Source organism: Myiozetetes cayanensis, unplaced genomic scaffold (assembly GCF_022539395.1).
Source record: "Myiozetetes cayanensis isolate MyiCay16 unplaced genomic scaffold, myiCay2020 scf9, whole genome shotgun sequence".
Lineage (NCBI taxonomy): Eukaryota > Metazoa > Chordata > Aves > Passeriformes > Tyrannidae > Myiozetetes > Myiozetetes cayanensis.
Genome location: NW_026088185.1, coordinates 14757111 through 14774519, shown reverse-complemented (window position 1 = coordinate 14774519; position 17409 = coordinate 14757111). Strand labels below are relative to the sequence as shown.

At 36.7% G+C, this 17409-nt stretch overlaps 1 protein-coding gene across 6 annotated transcripts in view; it reads right to left on the bottom strand.

The window, feature by feature from the left end:
* The window catches only part of ZNF385B (zinc finger protein 385B), a 167720-nt gene that overhangs the window by 116748 nt on the left and 33563 nt on the right, over nucleotides 1–17409 (bottom strand). Inside the window, exon 1 of one of the 6 annotated variants that reach the window (XM_050339972.1) lies at nucleotides 10406–10709. The exons of the other annotated variants lie outside the window; for them this stretch is intronic. Within the exon in view, the coding sequence (XP_050195929.1) occupies nucleotides 10406–10430 (25 nt within the window). The 5' untranslated portion in view covers nucleotides 10431–10709. Of the gene's footprint in view, nucleotides 1–10405; nucleotides 10710–17409 lie in introns of those variants that run through there. 6 annotated transcript variants of the gene reach the window in all.

Sequence of the window (17409 nt, the reverse complement as noted above, 5' to 3'; positions counted from 1 at the left end):
GTGCAACTACACTGTAAGCATTTTACTCTAAGTAAAATGTTAAAACAGCATGGAATTAGTTGTTCAAATAAATTAGTGTGCTATCCTTTCCACTCTTACCACAAACTACAGAAAGAAGTTTTTGTGAATAGATGGATGTATGCTCAAAAAGAGTCAAAAACATGCCAAAACATGTCTGAATATAACACTGCATGATATTGTCTCCAAACAATACCAATGAAGTGGGAAGAACACAATAGCTAATTAGCATGCCTGTCAGACACTAGTATGAGTGTACTGAAAAATACAGACACTCAACAAAATTATTTACCAGGTTAGATTACAGATATTCTTGTCCCAAAACTTAGGTAAAACTGTAAGGAAACATCTTGCCAGATAAATCATATACACAGTGTCTTTACAAGCTGATTAAGAAACAAAAGATTCTGTATTCCCCATTTTCTAAGTCTTCACTGAAGGTATGCTTTAGATAAATGAAAGTCTTTGAAACTAATCCAAGATAATTAGGTGGCATGATAAGCACACATTATGTAAAAAAATTCAGACTAAAACTATGCCAATTCAATCTCTACATAGGTATCAAGCTAATTTAAGATATTATGTTTTTAAAAAATTGGTAAAATACCTTGAGTGGCAAAGTTCACTGCACATCCCAGATGGTAGTAAGAAGCAGACAAACAGCTGCTATATACAGATACCTTTTAGTATTTAAAATACGGTTCTAGAAATGGAGGCCAACCTCCACAGAGGAGCAAAACAAGCACTCCATACCATAAGCAAGGAATTTGACCTGGAAAACAACTCTCATTTCACAAGTACTCAGAGAAAATCTTCATCCTGCCAGCTGAAAATAACTGGAGGAGAGGAAAAGACAGCAGAGGTCCAGAAAACTCTTGACAAGTATTGGTATCACGCTTCTAACTTGATGCAAAGAAAGAGAGCTTTATGAACTTGGACCTGTCTGAAAGAGTATTTGTTACAGTTCAGAGTATGTTGTGCAGACTTTAAAAAACCAGGACACGATAATCCACTTCTGAGGAGGCAAAGTTGCCATTCTCATTCATCAGAGTCACTGAGGTCACAGATGCAAATCATGTTATTAAAAAAGTAATACATAACCTTTTCAAATGTTACACAATCTCTGTTTGTAATTGCATACTTAATACAAACAGTGCTGGACTTCAAATCAAGATTCCTTGCCATTTTAAAATGAGAATACATCTAATAATAGGGGTTTTTTAACAGTAGGAAAGAAAAGACACCTCCTGCCTCATAATTAGAAAATTCAAATTGGCAGTTGAATGCAGTTCTTAACTGCAAAGTTAAAGGTTTATTTATTTATTTTAGTATTTAAATTGAACTTGGATGTGTCTCTAAATAATGTGTTCTAGTTCAACTGCAGATTTATTGGACTTAACAGCAAACACTCGCATATTTAGGAAATCAATTTCTTCTACTAAAGGAATTAATGCTTATTTTGTCCAGTATTGTAGAAGAGATAAGGCTTGGTGATTCCTTTAGTCCTCAGAGTCTATAAACCCCCATGGATGCACTGATTCTGCATCTTTATACCAGAAGTGTCAGGCTAGACCATACATAGCTTACAAATTTGTTGACTTCCAAATTTCTTGGTAACAAGTTTGCTTTGATTAGTGTAACAATAATATTTTTCTCATTATTTTCAGTTAATTGGTAGATGTCCCTTCAGACTTTACTTTGCTCTGGCAGCTGATTGCTCCACACCACAACAGTACAGTCATTTTCCACTAGAATTCAGCACAAGATCAAAGGGAAAAGAAGAAAAGAAGGGGGGAAAAAAGTTTGTACAAGGTTATGGTTCCTCAAAGACTCCTCCACTGTGTGTTTGCACTGTTACTGGTTGTTGTTCTAGCAACTATGTAACTTCTGAAACCTTGAGTTTGCATAACAATTTCTACTGACCCTAGAACTCTATTAGATGTAGGCAGTAAACGACATGTTCATGCAATAGATGGTCTAGAAAATAATATAGTGAGTCAAGGGATTTCAATCTCAGGATAAGTAGCATATTTACAGTAGCACATCAGTTTCTTGCAGTTTATCATCACTCAGCTGCCTACTAAAAGCTGCTATTTTGACATATTTTAGGATATGTAATTTCTAGCTACATGTTTTTGACTGCTCAAGACAGAGTAAAACCTGACATTTTTCATCCAGATTCCATGCACGCTCCCTGTCTTTTACATGGCTACCTCATCTGGTCTTTCTCAACTCCTAATGTTTTTCCAGCAGTATGCATTTGCCACAGAGGGATCGCTGTTGATCAAGCAAGGCACATGCTCTGTCAGAGGGGCTGGATGAGCTCCCTCTGCACAGTGCACAGCTGTCGGTTCTGGGAATGATAACCCTGTGTACGGGATGGATGAGATGGAGCAGTCGAACAGACTGCTAATCTGCAACCAGCAGAAACAACACACTCCCACTCTCCACTCTGTAGATACTCAATTAATGAATGACAATTTCTGTGATTAGGATTCTTATCTTGGTTATTTAAAGCAGTTAAAATACTTCTGATGCATTGCATCAACCTCGCAAAGGGATGACTTGAAGCAGCCAGGGTAGTGTGCTCGCAATCTGTCAAGGCAACACCAGGTTTTCAGATGAGGAAAACAGTATAAAGTAGAAATACTTGCAAAAGTATGGATAGCTTTATTTGCCCAATTCATCCACTGATTTCAAGTCTGGATAATAATAACAAGTATTTCTGAAGCAAAACTGTAAAAAGATGAAAAGATAACTGTATTTATTCTGAGACAGAAAGTATGTGTCTGTCATTCCATCACCTCCCAAGAATTTAAGCAAAAAATAAGCACATTATGATTGCAAACATATCCTGTCTTGGCCAGGCTGGATGTCCACTGCAATACTGTGCAGACAGGATCATTGTCCACTAAAACCTGCTCTTTCCTTTTGGTACTGGAGTCTTGACATAAAATGCTATTGAAATCTATAATTTCAGTTTCAAACAGGTCTTTGAATTTCAGTGATGCTTGGTATTCAAGGTATTCAATACATTAACAGCCCTTCAAATGTATTTCTTGTATAAACAAGGTCACCACTCAAAAAAACCTACATCAATAATTAAAGAACTAACAAAGCTTCTCTTCAAGGAGGCTTTGGTAAAGGTGGCTGGAACTTAATACTTGAAACAATAATGAAAATCAAATAATCTGACAAAAATATTATTTATAAAGCTACTTTTAGCCTTTTGGTTTTTTATTTAATAACATGCCTATTATACATAAAATGGACTTCTGATGAAAAAATTCACTTTGGGATACTAAATCATGTTTCTAAACACAGAAAAAAAGACAAAGTATACCATATTTATTAAAATAGCAGTCTCTTGCTATAAAAATACAAAGCAACACAAAGTATTTTAAAATTAACATTTGTACATTTCTTCAGAATTGTACACTTCCTCAATTTTTCTCCACAAGGTTTCTTAGATTTCAAAAAAATTTTTAAATTAAAAACCAGAACAGAACCTCCAAAATACACCACAGAATTCATGCTGCCTAATCATTTGCCTCTTTATCTCTGATCAACTTCAATTCCAGTTTACAAGCCCAGTTGATGGGGGACAAAACCCTAAGATGCTTCAGCATCCCCCACCTTCTGGGGCAGAGTACTGCACCACTGCACACCTCACGTTAGCTTCATGTTCAGCAGACAGGAAAACAAGGGAATTGATCAAACTAGCAGCCAGAAAGTGAAAATCACAACAAAAAATTATCAAAATCCAGTGTGCATCTTCTCAATAGTATGTCTTTAGGCCTATCACCCCAAAATACGCGTTACTTTTAGTCTTGATTTAACACAACCATTTTTAGGATGGAGTTTCCAATGGTCAGAAATCGTATTTTCTTCTGCTCCAATTCAAACTCCTATTGATGAACAATACCCAATCTGTGAACTCTTACACAAATGTTTAACCTTAGGTGTGTGATTAATCACCACTCAAGTCTCAGACAAAGCACTCGTTAGATTAGCTGGTCCTTAAAAGGTCTGGAACACCCTGACTCCAGCCATGCCACTGTTTCATTTCATGCATCAGGATGCAACAATGCCTTCTGCTCTCACAAATTCTTTCCACTTATTTTAATTTACTTCTTGAGTTAACTGGTACATCATTTTTAAGCACCAATCCAAATCTCTCCCTCTTCACCACCAAGCCTATTAACATCTTTCCAACTACTGAGCATGTGCATGAAAGAGTAGTGGGAGCAGCCACGTGTTTAAGTTGCAGAACACATTCAGAGCATGGAAATCCCCAGGAGCTTTTATCCATTACTGCACTATCTCATTCTTGTGCCATTTCTCAGAAGACACCTTTAAACCTGGGCTTGATCAATGAATAAATATCATGATGTGAATAACATGACAGTCTTGTGTAAAAGCTGATCAAACTATCTGACAGATGTTTACAAATCAAGGATCTGTTTTCTAAATCTTAAATTATATAGCTTTGCTTAGCAAATAGCATAAGAAATCACATCAATTCCAAAATTTGTTCATAACTGCTGAATAGTTGGATACACATTCCAGACTAATCTTTCCATAAATTATACTTTTCACATGTTTACTACTTCTTTGCTAGTGGGTATTCGGGTATACTTATAAGCAACAGCCTGTTCCTGTCTATAATGGACTAATTAACAAAACAACATGAAACACTTTAAATACCAAAAAATGAGTATTTGCAACAAAAATCTTCTAAAATTTGAGAATTTTTCAAGTATTTAAGTAAATAGTTTTGTCACCCAAATAATCATGGGTATTTCCTTACAAGGCATGTATATAGGTTACAGATTTAACGAATTAGTTGCTGATAAATTATTACTTTACTGACTTGGATTTTAAGTTTCATTGATTTTCCAGTTTTTTCTCAACTACAGGATATCGACAGCATAGATACCATGCAGTGACAATAATACCTAGAGTAGAAGTCTAGTACACAATTATCAGAACAATGTCAAACAAATATTAAATTTTTTTTGTAAAGGTAATCTGAAGTAATCTGTAAAACAAAGTTGACTTGTTTGTTTTGAGGAAGGATGAAATTAAAAAAAAAAAAAAAAAAAAAGACAATTTCCCCTTGAAGGAGAAATACTTGTTAGAGAGGATGAAGTATTAAAATGAGTAAGTGTTTGCAACTGACAAACAAAATAAACGGACAACAATATTTTTACTTGTTTCTGCCAGATTTGTCCTTGTTTCTGTCAACAGTTATCAAGAACAAATCTGGTACTACACCTCTTTCATATAAGCATTCTTCATAATCATGTTTCAAAAAAAAAAAAATCTAGGGATGTTATCACAAAGATTTAATCCCCAGCAAATAATATTCTGGTGTTCCAGTTCTGACTCTTCTGAAAGTCTCTGCCCTGCTCAGCAGCCAAAGTAACTGAAAAGCTTAAATCTTATTTTCAAAAATAACCTGGGTTCACAGCTGATAAGTGCTGGTTATGTTTGCTTAAAAAGAGGTTGCCACAATGATTACTTAATAGATCCATTTTCACTATTTAACCTTACTAAAGATGAATCAGGTTTAAATGATACCACTAACAAAGCTGGCCACAATACACTAATTGCAATTCCTAACAATAATCTTCAGTTCTTTCCAACTAGTCTGCTTTTTCTTGATGAAGTGATTTCCGTGACTCTTTATCCAGATGTGCCACTCTAAAGCCCATAAATCTTCCTCACCTCTTTATTTTTTGTATGTTCCATTTAAGTTTGGTCAGGTGATAAAAAAAAAACCCTCCCTTTCTGCTCACATTTAAATGCTCAGTCACAAAGCATTTCAGGATGTCATCACTGCAAATACCCCAGGTTGAGCAAGAAGAGATGCAAATATGTGAAAATTTTGAATCCAGTTTGAGAAGAAAGACGGACAATTTTAATGACTTCCCACACGGATTTCTTAGAATCTCCCTCTCCTCTCTCCACCCACTACTATGAAATATCCTAAAGAAAGAAAATAGAGGCCCCCAGGCAGAGGTTACAAACTTCCAGGCTCTATGTTCTGACTTCTGCCTTTACAAAATGCTTGAAGCAAGTAAAAGTGAAACTTGCACACTAGAGACCTGCTCTGTCTCTTCTTCTAGCTCAGCAAAGGTATAAAGTGTACCAATGTGAACAGCTAACAAAACCAAACAAAAAATCCCAAATTGAACATACCATGATAACCTCAGAAGTCCCTTGACCTGGAAACATCCTTTAATCACCCTGACACGGGTGATCTGGACACAGATTTTACACATCATCCAGAGCAAACACAATACATTAACAAGTGGTGTCACCAAATCCATCACACCACAAATTCCTGCCCAAAGTCTGAGAGTTTCACAAGTTCCCTACTGGGAAGTTTTGTCCACTGAGCTTTCAGTGTCACATCCTTTGCCTAAGTTAGCTCCTACAATACACTATATCAATTTTAAAATCTGTCCTTAAAGAAGCTGTATTTCTCTGTTCACAGAGTATTAAAAAGACTTAATCTCATCCCAAGATCTGCATTGCCCAATCACAGACAAAAAGTATTTTTAGTGTAGGTCTTGAACCTACCCAAGGCCAAGGAATTTAGCCTTTCATCTGCCCGGGCTGCTGGTGTCAATACAAAAGCACTCTCCTTACACCTGCAGAGATCAAAAAGTACCCAGGTTTCCTTACTTCCAAATAAAAAATAAATTTAAAAAAATCCTTGCAGGAACAAAAAGCATATGTGAAAGAGGAAGTTACTCTGTTAATTTTCCCTTCAAAGTCATGTTATGAGCGCTGCTCAGAATTCAACAGAACAGAAAGCATATTTAAGAAAAAAAAAGACATAATTTTTTGGCTGAACATTCTGGGTGAGACCTCCAGAACACCTCTGGCTCTTTAACTTAAAGACAGGGAAAAGCTCCAGCAATAGGACTTCCACAGTGAAATACAGTTCTCAGTGTACTCAGCTTCTCTGGCAGGATTCATCAGTGACCTTCGCTTAAAAAAAAAAAAAAAAAAAAAAAAAAAAAAGGCAAACTCAAGATTTCCTCAAAGAGTTTGGTTAGACCTGGATCTGAAAGTCAGGTGATCAACATGGAATTGCTCACAACATACCACTTCCCCAATATTTTTTTCCTTTTAGTTTCCAGTGTTCTCTTCTCCTTCAGAATCTCCTTGTAAAGTAACCTTGGTAGTAGGGAGGCTGCTACCCCTGAACACTCTCAAAGTGTAGATCACCATACATTAACACTTATGTCTTCTAAAGGAGAAGAAATTAAAATTGTGGTGCCATGTGATAACTGACAACCTGATATAGAAATGGCTACAGAATGGATACAGAAAGAATAGAGCTCCATACCAGGAAGTGAAGTAGTTTTGTCCAGCATAACAAGCACACCAGATCTTGCCTCTCACTTTAACTGCCAATGTGAAATGGCAGGAGGGAAAATATGAAGCAAGAAAGACCTGGAAGAGGATGCAAGATCTTTGAAGTTGAAAGCACCTTGCAAACAACATCTTCTTGGAACAAAGAACTAACCAGACTGAAATGTGACAATCACAATTCATAGAGATAAAAAACATGGATAAAAAGAATCTCAAAAAGAATAAAAGGACAAAGAAAGGCATTCCAGCTCAACTACTTAGAGAAATAAAACATGTTTTATATGTTATGGTAGTGACATGTCACACGTTGTTTTCCAAATGTTCGTAACAGTATTTTCAGCCTGATAGCCTTTCAACACATACTGAAGAACAGCAAGCAAATTTATTCAAAGGTCCTAAAATGACAGCAATATATTTTTTTTAAGCTGTCAGTCTGCATCTATTGTGTGACTACAGGAAGATCCAAACAATGTGGTTTCAAAAAAGGAGCTTTGTTGGTGATATTCTGCTGCACCTTCCAAGCATGTGTGACAAAAGGCAGTAGTCTGAATAGCTTCTACTTCTCTTTCTCCTCCATGATGATGCAATAATGAAAGATTGGTACACCAGCTTACATCTGCTTCTTAAGTAAAATTCTGGAAGCTATGACCTGCAGCTTCTTTTCCCAGAAAGGCATATCAGTAGCTGATCATGATCTCTCCTTAGCACTTAACAGAAGAAACATCACCAGATCTAGAGCCCACTACATCTTCCACACAAAATGCTATGTCAAATTTTGTCCCTTGCAGACACAACTGAGCAAGGAAGCAGATCATTAAAAGTGGTTATTACAGGATCAAGTCACAATTGTGACATCCTAGATTAAAAGAAAAGCAATTTTAAATTGTCTACTATACAAGATAGATTAAGTTAGGCTGGACAAAGTAACCCAAGTGAAACCTAGTAGTGTTACCCACCTAATCTTTCATTAAACATAGCTGCTAGTGAGGGAACAGTCAGAAACCTGGCAGAGTTAGAAAAATAACCAAACTCTTCCAAGAACAAAACACAGGTAAAAAAGTTGGCTCATCAGTTTATGAGCTACATGTAATAAAGACCATTTTACAAAGTTATTTATGAATAACTTATTTTGACTTCTACAGATTTTAAGCAAGAGCAAAGCTTGCAATGTATTCTAAAGTTACTATCTAAAAATCATCTCTCATGAATGTTTAGGGTGGTTCATGTACATTTTTCAAGTGTATTTTACCCTTGATCATTAAATAAGCACATAGGGTAAATTAGCATCAAGCGAGAGAAAGTTTCCATGTCATAACCTACCCCCCCCAAACTCATGAAGTGTAAAAAGATGGCAATGAATTTAATAATTTTATGAGATGAATAACGAAGTTATCTGAAAGACTACAACAAACTAACTCCAAATTGCTATCAGAAATGTCAGTAGTTGGGTCATTGGGGAGAACTTTATTAGCATCTCCTTAGGATCCCCACAACAAACTGCATTTTTGGGGGATTTTTTTTTTGGGGGGGGTTGTTGTTTTGGATTTTGTTTGTTTGTCTTTATCTCCAAAGAACACCTTAGCAGAAGCTATCAGCTTTGACAGAACACCAAAATTCTGGCACTGAACCATAAATTGACCATTACCATAAAAAGAACTGCTAAACGAGAAGCTATGTGCTCAGTATAAAACTAATTTCATGCTTTCAAAAGCACACAGTGGCTTCTAGCAAGATAGTGGCCCTGGGACTTGCAAAGACAGATTGGCTAATACAAATGGTGTATGCTCCTGATGCAGTCTGCTTAGCCAAGCTTTACATGTACTGGCAGTAAATGGAAATTCTCGAATCTTCTGTCAAACAAATACACACTTATCTATAACTTTGGAGTTGAAAGCTATAAAACAGCTGCCTCATAAATATATTTAGCAGGAAAAAGCATGAGCTGTCCTAGTTCCTCATAAAAAAAGAAGAAAAAAAACACAAACCAAAAAAAAACCCACAGCAGTCTTTACATAGTAAGCACAGACATTTCTACAGTAAGCAAGGAAAACATTTAAATAATATTTTTCAACACTTTTCCGTGTTTTATTTTAAAAAAATACCGTCAGCATACGCAAATATAATCATAGCAGGTCTCACCTAACAAACTAAACATATTAGCAGAAAAGAAATGCTTAATAAATAACTCAGCTGAACTAATTCTGTCTTCTGCTATAGGTGAAATTCTCAATAAAAAAACCCCTTTTTTTAAACACATAGGTACAAAGTCTGTTTAGTTTATGATAATGCTTCTTTCAGGTTTAAAGATTTACTACTAGAACTTCACGGACTACCTTTAGCACACTATCTGTTCCCTTAAATAAAACTTGCTGCACTAAATCTCAAATTTAACTGGTTAGGGAGAAGCAGCACTAATTTTATACCCCTCTCAAAGCAAGCTGTCAGTGCAAATGAATTACTGGAAGCTATCCTGGGCATGACAGGTCATAACTTTTAATATTAACAATGACAGACATATCTAAGATGTCAAATCCAGCATACAATTTATTTTACTCTTACTTAGTTTATCTGGAGAACCCAACAGCTCTTGTGTTTCACACATCATTGTAACTACACTTTGAGAATTAACAAGCCGGAATGCAAGTTATGGTAAGAGATATTTAGTCACACTGCTAATAAGCTTCTTTTTACAACAATAACACAGCATCACTGACATTCAAAAAACACTTAAAATGCATAGGAAGTCACCTACTGGAAAGATGCCCTCTGCAAACAGCAAGCAAGGAAAGGGAGCTTGCCACATATTTAGTTACTTTTAATACTGAAATAAGAAGAGAAGAAAAAGATGCATTATATGCATTGCCATTTTTGTTACCCTTTCCACTGGAATAACTAAAACAGAAATGACATGCACACAGAAATAATGCCAAACATGTAATACTTAATGCCGTAGCACAAAGCAATTCAGTGAAGTTTAATGATAAAAAAAGAGACTCACCTCTACTGGGAAGTCCACCCCACATTATGGCAATAGTATTTACGCAGGTTAAACAGCAACCAAGTTACATAAACAAAACTTCCAGTATGTGACCAATATGATCTACGGTGCTACAGAGTCTTGGCTCCAGCCCTGATCATCTGTGTGACAGTACACTGTTAGACCAGTGCAGCCTCAAACCTTCCCAGATGCCGGCTTATTGCATTGCTCATTGAAAATCCTTCACACGCTGGCAACATTTTAGGGAAGGACAAGCACACTCTGAGTCATTTGTAAAGAAAGCAAAGCAATTTCAGTTCTGTATCTTCGTGCGTACCGAAACACAGAGCACTGTCAAAGTAGAAGTCTGCGTGAATTTATGCTGAGAATCAGGCAACCCAAGCCTTCATTATCAATGCATGGAATCAGCTACAGTGATCAAATTCAAACAAACCACAAAAAAATAAAAGAATATGATTATGAAAGCCTCTACAGATTCAGCTCCAAACCACACAGAACGAGGAATCATCTATCTAGACTGTGTAAATGTTAAAAATAGCTCTGTCTTTTCTACAATGAGCACAAGACAGAGGAGAATCAGCAGCCTGTATTGTGATGAGGTTTGTGATTAGGAGAAAAAATAAAGCCAGCAATAAAAATTAATGACTTCTTACAGCTTTTTAAAATAAGATTAATTCACAATTATGCAAATTAACTAATAAGTACTTTTTAACCACATAACTGACAAACTATTCTACATTAAAAAAACATTATATCTATTAAAAAGAAGAATAAATATTTGGATGAAAAAATTCTGAATACTGACCCAGCTAAGACCTGTACAGTCTATCAGATTAAGTATCTGCACCAAAAAAACCCCACAAAAAAACCCCAAAACACAACACTAAAAGCATGACATTACATGAAGAAACGCCTTTGCCTTTAAAAGAAAAAAAAAAAAAACAGTAATTTTGAATTACTTACAATGAAAAATGTCCATGGCTTATTAAATTCATCCTCTTCCTACTCCCACATAGACTTCTCACTCTGAAAATCTTTTTGTCATTTCAGGTACTACACAGGCTTTCTTTCCCCAAGAAAGGTAAGAGGGCACGTGTCACTGTGCATACTCACACAGAGAGATACACAGTACAAGAATCAGACGTACTCATAACGAGTTTAAGTTTTTAAAAGAAACTGAAAGACATAGGAGTTTTTTATTGTAATACCTGTACAGTTATCCAAATATACTGCTGTGTCATGAGACAACTATGAAAGAAATTTTGACAGGACCTGACCCCGGATGGGGACTCACCATACAGAGCGAGTATCAGTTTTTCCTTTTGCGAGATAAAAAATAATAAACAAGTCTGACCTTATTATTTTATTTTTTTCAGTAGTTTTAATATAGAAATCACGGTTACAAATGCACATGCATTAAAAAATTCTGCATATATAGATCCATTTTCATGTCAGCTGTCTACATCCATAAACCCATTGAAGGATCATATCCTTCAATGAGACAGTGAAGAAATCCTTGCAGCAACATGAACTCAACTGATTTAAGCAGCTCTCCAGGTCATTTCCCAAACTTTAAATGACAAGGGAGATGCTCCAACCTGAGCAGAAGTTGTGCCATTACCACTCCTGCAGCCCTTCTCAGCTTGAAACTGTGGCCTGTGAGCAGCTATATTTTTGGTCCTAAACTCTAGAACATCTTATTAGCTGATACCTTAAATGCTGGTTCTTTACCACAGCATAACTGCCTTTAAAGTAAGATTAAACTCTTCAGGAAGGAATTTTGCTACAAGAATATATTTATGCAAAGTCGTGGCAAAGAATACCAAATGTATTAGCCAATTTTATTTTGAAATCCTTCCACACATCACCAAAAGCACCACCTTCCATAAACAACTTTTTTTTCCACTCTAGTTATATACTCTGTTTGCTTACAAATGTCATTCATGTGCTCTCCACCAAGTGGTGGCTACAGATGAATAATTAGTCTGATAGTCTTTACCAAAACCAAAAAAGTTATGATTTTCTATTTGTTATTAGGGAATTTTTGAATGTTTTGCTCTAATGCAATTTACCAATTACTTAAGAACAATCAACCTCAGTGAAACTATAATTTTCCCATCTTTTTTCCTGAAGACTACTATTGAGTGCATATAACATCTACTTACTATTTTTATTAATTTTACCATTACTTTCTCAGTGCAGCTACTCAAATGCAGAACCAAGTATAATGGATACATTGTGTAGTTACTGACAAATAAGAAACCAACTTTAATATCAGCTCTGGCCCTTGATATTAACTCTCATCATCAACATTTTGTAAGGAGTACCAAGCACATAAAAATATAAAAAATCACCTATTTCAGAGCACCTAATCATGATCCTGATGGGTCCCTTTCAACTCAGCATATCTATGATTCTATCATGACTTCTGAGAAAGAAAAACAGCAATCATTTATAAATACATTTCATATTGTAAGAAAAATGTTAACTTATGTAGTATCACCTATTTCTTATGTAAAAGGGGGAAGACACTCAAATGACGCAAAGAACATGGTACCATCTACCAAATTCAATCCTGTTCAAGAGACCACTGAATAAGAAAAGAAGTCAACATACCCTGTAGCAAGAAGTGAAATACTAATAGTTTCTCAATAGCTCTCTAAGCTAAGTTGCATTCCATGCACATAACTCCTTTTGTTATCACTAGTATACTGGAGAAAGTAACAGTTTTGCTTTTTAGCAAAAGAGTCTAATCTTTTACAAAAGAAAAATGGATTTTACTTAGAGTAGAACAGCAAAGTGTTGAGCAACCTCCCCCTCTAGGGGGTAGAGGGGGGAAGTGATGAGGACTTGCTCCACTTTGTGCCCTCACAACAGCACCTTTCTTGAAACTGCTTTCCAAAAGGTTGGGCTGTAGGCAGCAGACATGGAAGGCAGAACAAGTGCTGACCTACAAGCCTAAGGTTTTGGCATAACACAAAATAAGACTAAGACCACAGTGCTTTCTGCTATCCTCCTCCTCCTCTTCTCTACAGACTTATGCACTAATTCTATAGCTATTTTATAGCTAATTCTATGCATGCACACATTTAAATAGGACTCAGCTCACAAATGTTTTCAAGATACTTTTGATTGCTGCTTACCATCCCTCTGAGCACTTGGTAGAAAAGTTCATAAAGATCCGCAGTAAAAATCAGATTATCCTTGTTCTTATTTTAGATTAATGAAAGACAAACATTGAGGAGGAGTTGAGGACCCAGATCAAAGTAAGAAATAATTCTGTTCTCCATCTCATTGGCACAAAGCAGTCTTAGATGACAACTAAGCTACCTGTCAGAAAGCTAGTCTTGGACCAGTTAAGGATTCAAACCTATATACAAAGACCTGCATTTAGGATTAGATTCTTCTTTCAATAACCAAGGAAAAGCTCCACTGAAATCAGAGCAACGCACTGCAGTTTCATTCTGTTATGACCACCCATCATTTAATCCTGCACTGACCTAGTCATCTGGTAAGCTAATTTCTTTTACAGTTTCATTTTTATAAAAAAGTTGTCCTTGTATGCACGAGGTCAAAAGTGGGGATGTAGATTTAAAGCTATCTGGAATATTTTCAGTATAATTTTTCAACATCTACCAATAATTATTTTTTCCTTTTGGCTGAAGACACTATTCACACTTTCTATCTCTATATATTTAATTTGGAAAACTAATATTCAAGGTGGTGATAGAGTCCATGGATCCTATGAAGGATAATTCTAAGCTATCTGTAAGCCTCCCTGTCTCTGCTGACTTGATAGGATGCCTAGACTTCCAAATGGTATTGCTATCATATGGCACAAGGAGGAAAAGAAGTTCTAATCTCTATTGCTGAAAGGGAAAGAAATGCTGCCTTCTCTTTTCTCCCTCATTCTCCTCCCATGCCCAAGACTACTGTTTTATCTTCTCCATTCCACTACCAGACCCTTTTTGTGACCTGATTTAATTCACAAACACAACACAAATCTAGTAATTTATTTATTTATTTGGCTATATTAACAAATCCCTGGCTGTCATTGTTGTGAACCAGATCACACAACTGTGTGTTTATTATCTCCCAGAAAATCATCCTGCAATTATTTCCTCAGCACTGCACGGTTAACACATTAACTTGTACGACTGTTCCCTACAAAGAATGGTATTGGGTACACCATTTCCAAAACTGTCCTGCAAGGTCAGAGACTGCAAGAGTTAAAACACAGAGCTGCTGCCACAATTCAATGCAATTGATGTCCCAATTACACCTCCAGCAAGACCTTCACACCAGCATTAAGGAGTGCCACCTGGGTCCTAAAGCACAACTGGTCTCTAAAATAGCCTACGACCCAGGAAAAAGTGATTCTGCTGTGCCCACTTGTAAATTTGGACACCTTATGTAGCAAAAATGAAACTATTCTACCCATTTCTATGATCCGTAAAATTTGGACTTCAATAGGTTATTTCTAGTCCACTTAAAACTACACCAACCATTCCCATGTTAGCATGGGGGCAAAGGAGAGAGAATCAGGAGATTCACCAGGAGATACCAGGAAATAAGCTAAGAGAATTCGTGGAGCAAAATCGGCGTCACCTCCAAAGGAGAACTGGGAGGAATACAAGGAAGTCATCCACAAAACTGCCCACATATATTTGCATATATCAGCACACCACTCGCAGTTGTCCCTGTCAATAATAATAATAATAATAATAATAATAATAACTCGGTTAACAAACGGGGCTCAAGCGAGCCCCAGAGGAGCAGCCGCGGCTCCCGCGACATGGCCCGGGCTGCAGCACCATCTCGTGGGAGCCTTGCGATCCCGCACTCCCGCCGCCTTCCCAGCCTCCAAAACACTGCCTCCCTCCTGTCTTCATTTCCTGAACAATTAACTCATTAGCTGTCTCTCAGCAGAAGGGAAGCGAGCAGTCTTGATTTAGCAATTAGCCAAGTTCGTACCACACTCCGCAAACTGGTTCCGTCCCCTCTGGGGAGCGGATACTTCAGCCCTTGTTTGTAGCTGTGGCAGGTGGGGTTTCAGGTACCCCACACAGCTGTGACCTGCTCCACGAGATTGCCGCTGCAGGCTCCAAAACCTGCTGATGAAAAGCTTTAAACACTCCAAAATAAATTTCCCTAAGGCTGCAGGAAACCACCCTTTCTTTTTCTTTTTTTTTTTGTTGCAGGACACACCTGAAAAAAAAACTTACCAATTTAAGCTGTAAAAGCGAACAGACTCTCTCCTGCATTCCCGAGATTTCTTTTTCTTTTTTTTCTGGCAGCAACCTGTCCATACATCACTGATGCCTGTCACAAGGGTAGGGATGACCCCTGGAAATGGCATTGCTGACAAACTTCAGCCTGAGCTGCAGTAAGACGATGCATATGACTGGTAATCACTAACAAACAATAGTGAAGGCTTTAACACCATGTGCAATATACTTTCTACATAGAATAGTCTTTCTCAAGCACATAATTTTCGACACCAATGCAAAGAAAAGGAGGAGTTCAGTGAATGGACTCGAATCACCAAAGTTGCCTAATGTAGTCAGTTAATTTCTTGGGTTTGGCAATATAAAGGAAAGTAGCTCTAGAAATTTATTTTACTTGCTATGAAGTAATTTAAATTGCAAGTAGAGATACAACAGCAAAAGAGCTTCTATATTTCAATAATCATGTGGTGAGCCAAAATAAACTAAAACCAGAGTAAGTTTTTCAGAAAAATATGTTGCTAAATACCTTTTTTAATCCTGTGACCATTGTATCCTTACTCTAAATATAAAGAAGTAACTTTAAACTTACCTCTAAAAAGATATTTAGACTTTAAATATATAAATGCCCCTCATCTATACACTGTAGAGTATTATTGCCAGGACCTGCAATTCCACCATTATCAAATAGTGTTAATAAACACTCCAGTAGTGGTACAACAATGACTGTTACCAATTACTGAAAGTTATGAGCAACAAACTGAGGTTATAGCTGTAAAACATAGTGGAAGTCAAAAATTAAAACGATATTTTATAACAACCTGGGGCCATCTGTCCCAGAGAGGACCTCCAAAGAGAATAAATATGAAAATATGTCTCATGACTCCTTTGTGTTCATCTCCATTTAGAAAAAAGTCCACCAAGAGTCAAGGAGTCTGATGTCAGGGATGGTGCATAGACCATTGCTGTCACACAGGATCAAGGTAGTTCTGGCAGCTCTGTAATCCTGGTTTCTGTACTGTCAACGAAAATTTAGAGTCATGTGTGTTTTATCTTCCAGTGGGAATATTGTTAATTTTGCATCCATCTTATGAACACAGAGGAAAACTCCAACCTTATATTAGCAGGAACCTTTGCAAAAAGTTTCCTGAGGTGTGCTGAGCTGTTCACTAGTTGGTTTGTTAAAAGGGTGTGTAGTCATAACAGTGAAGTACAAGAGGGGCTATTTACTTCCTTTGTATGTAGAATAAAGTCTGTTCACTGGTGAGGTGAGATTAATATAATTGCTCTCTTACCATCTGCACAATTACCTCTGTTCACAATGTTAGCTGAAGAAATGGGGAAGGAAGACTTCCATTATAAGAGGTAATAACACTCCAGAGGACATGGATTAAAACTGAGCCTGGATAATGTCAATTTATAAGAAAATTAATTTCTACTTACTTTTGGAAAGTGTTCTCAAAGAACAACATCTCAGTAAATCTTGTTCTCCTACTAGTTCTTTAGGCAGTATATTAAATTGTACACATAATCATCATCATAATAATAAACTGTTTATGCAAGGTATTGTGTTTTTTAAAATGCTATGAACACACCATCCTTCAGCTGTGAAGAAACAGAATGCCTATTTCAACACGCACTGGACAGACCAGCATAACTAGGACATAACTAGGATATAACTAGGATATAGTCTGCTATAGAGATCGGTGAACAAAGCACAAAGAAACATGAATTTTAACTCCTAAGCTATACAGGAACTCCAAAGCATGTGCTCCAGCA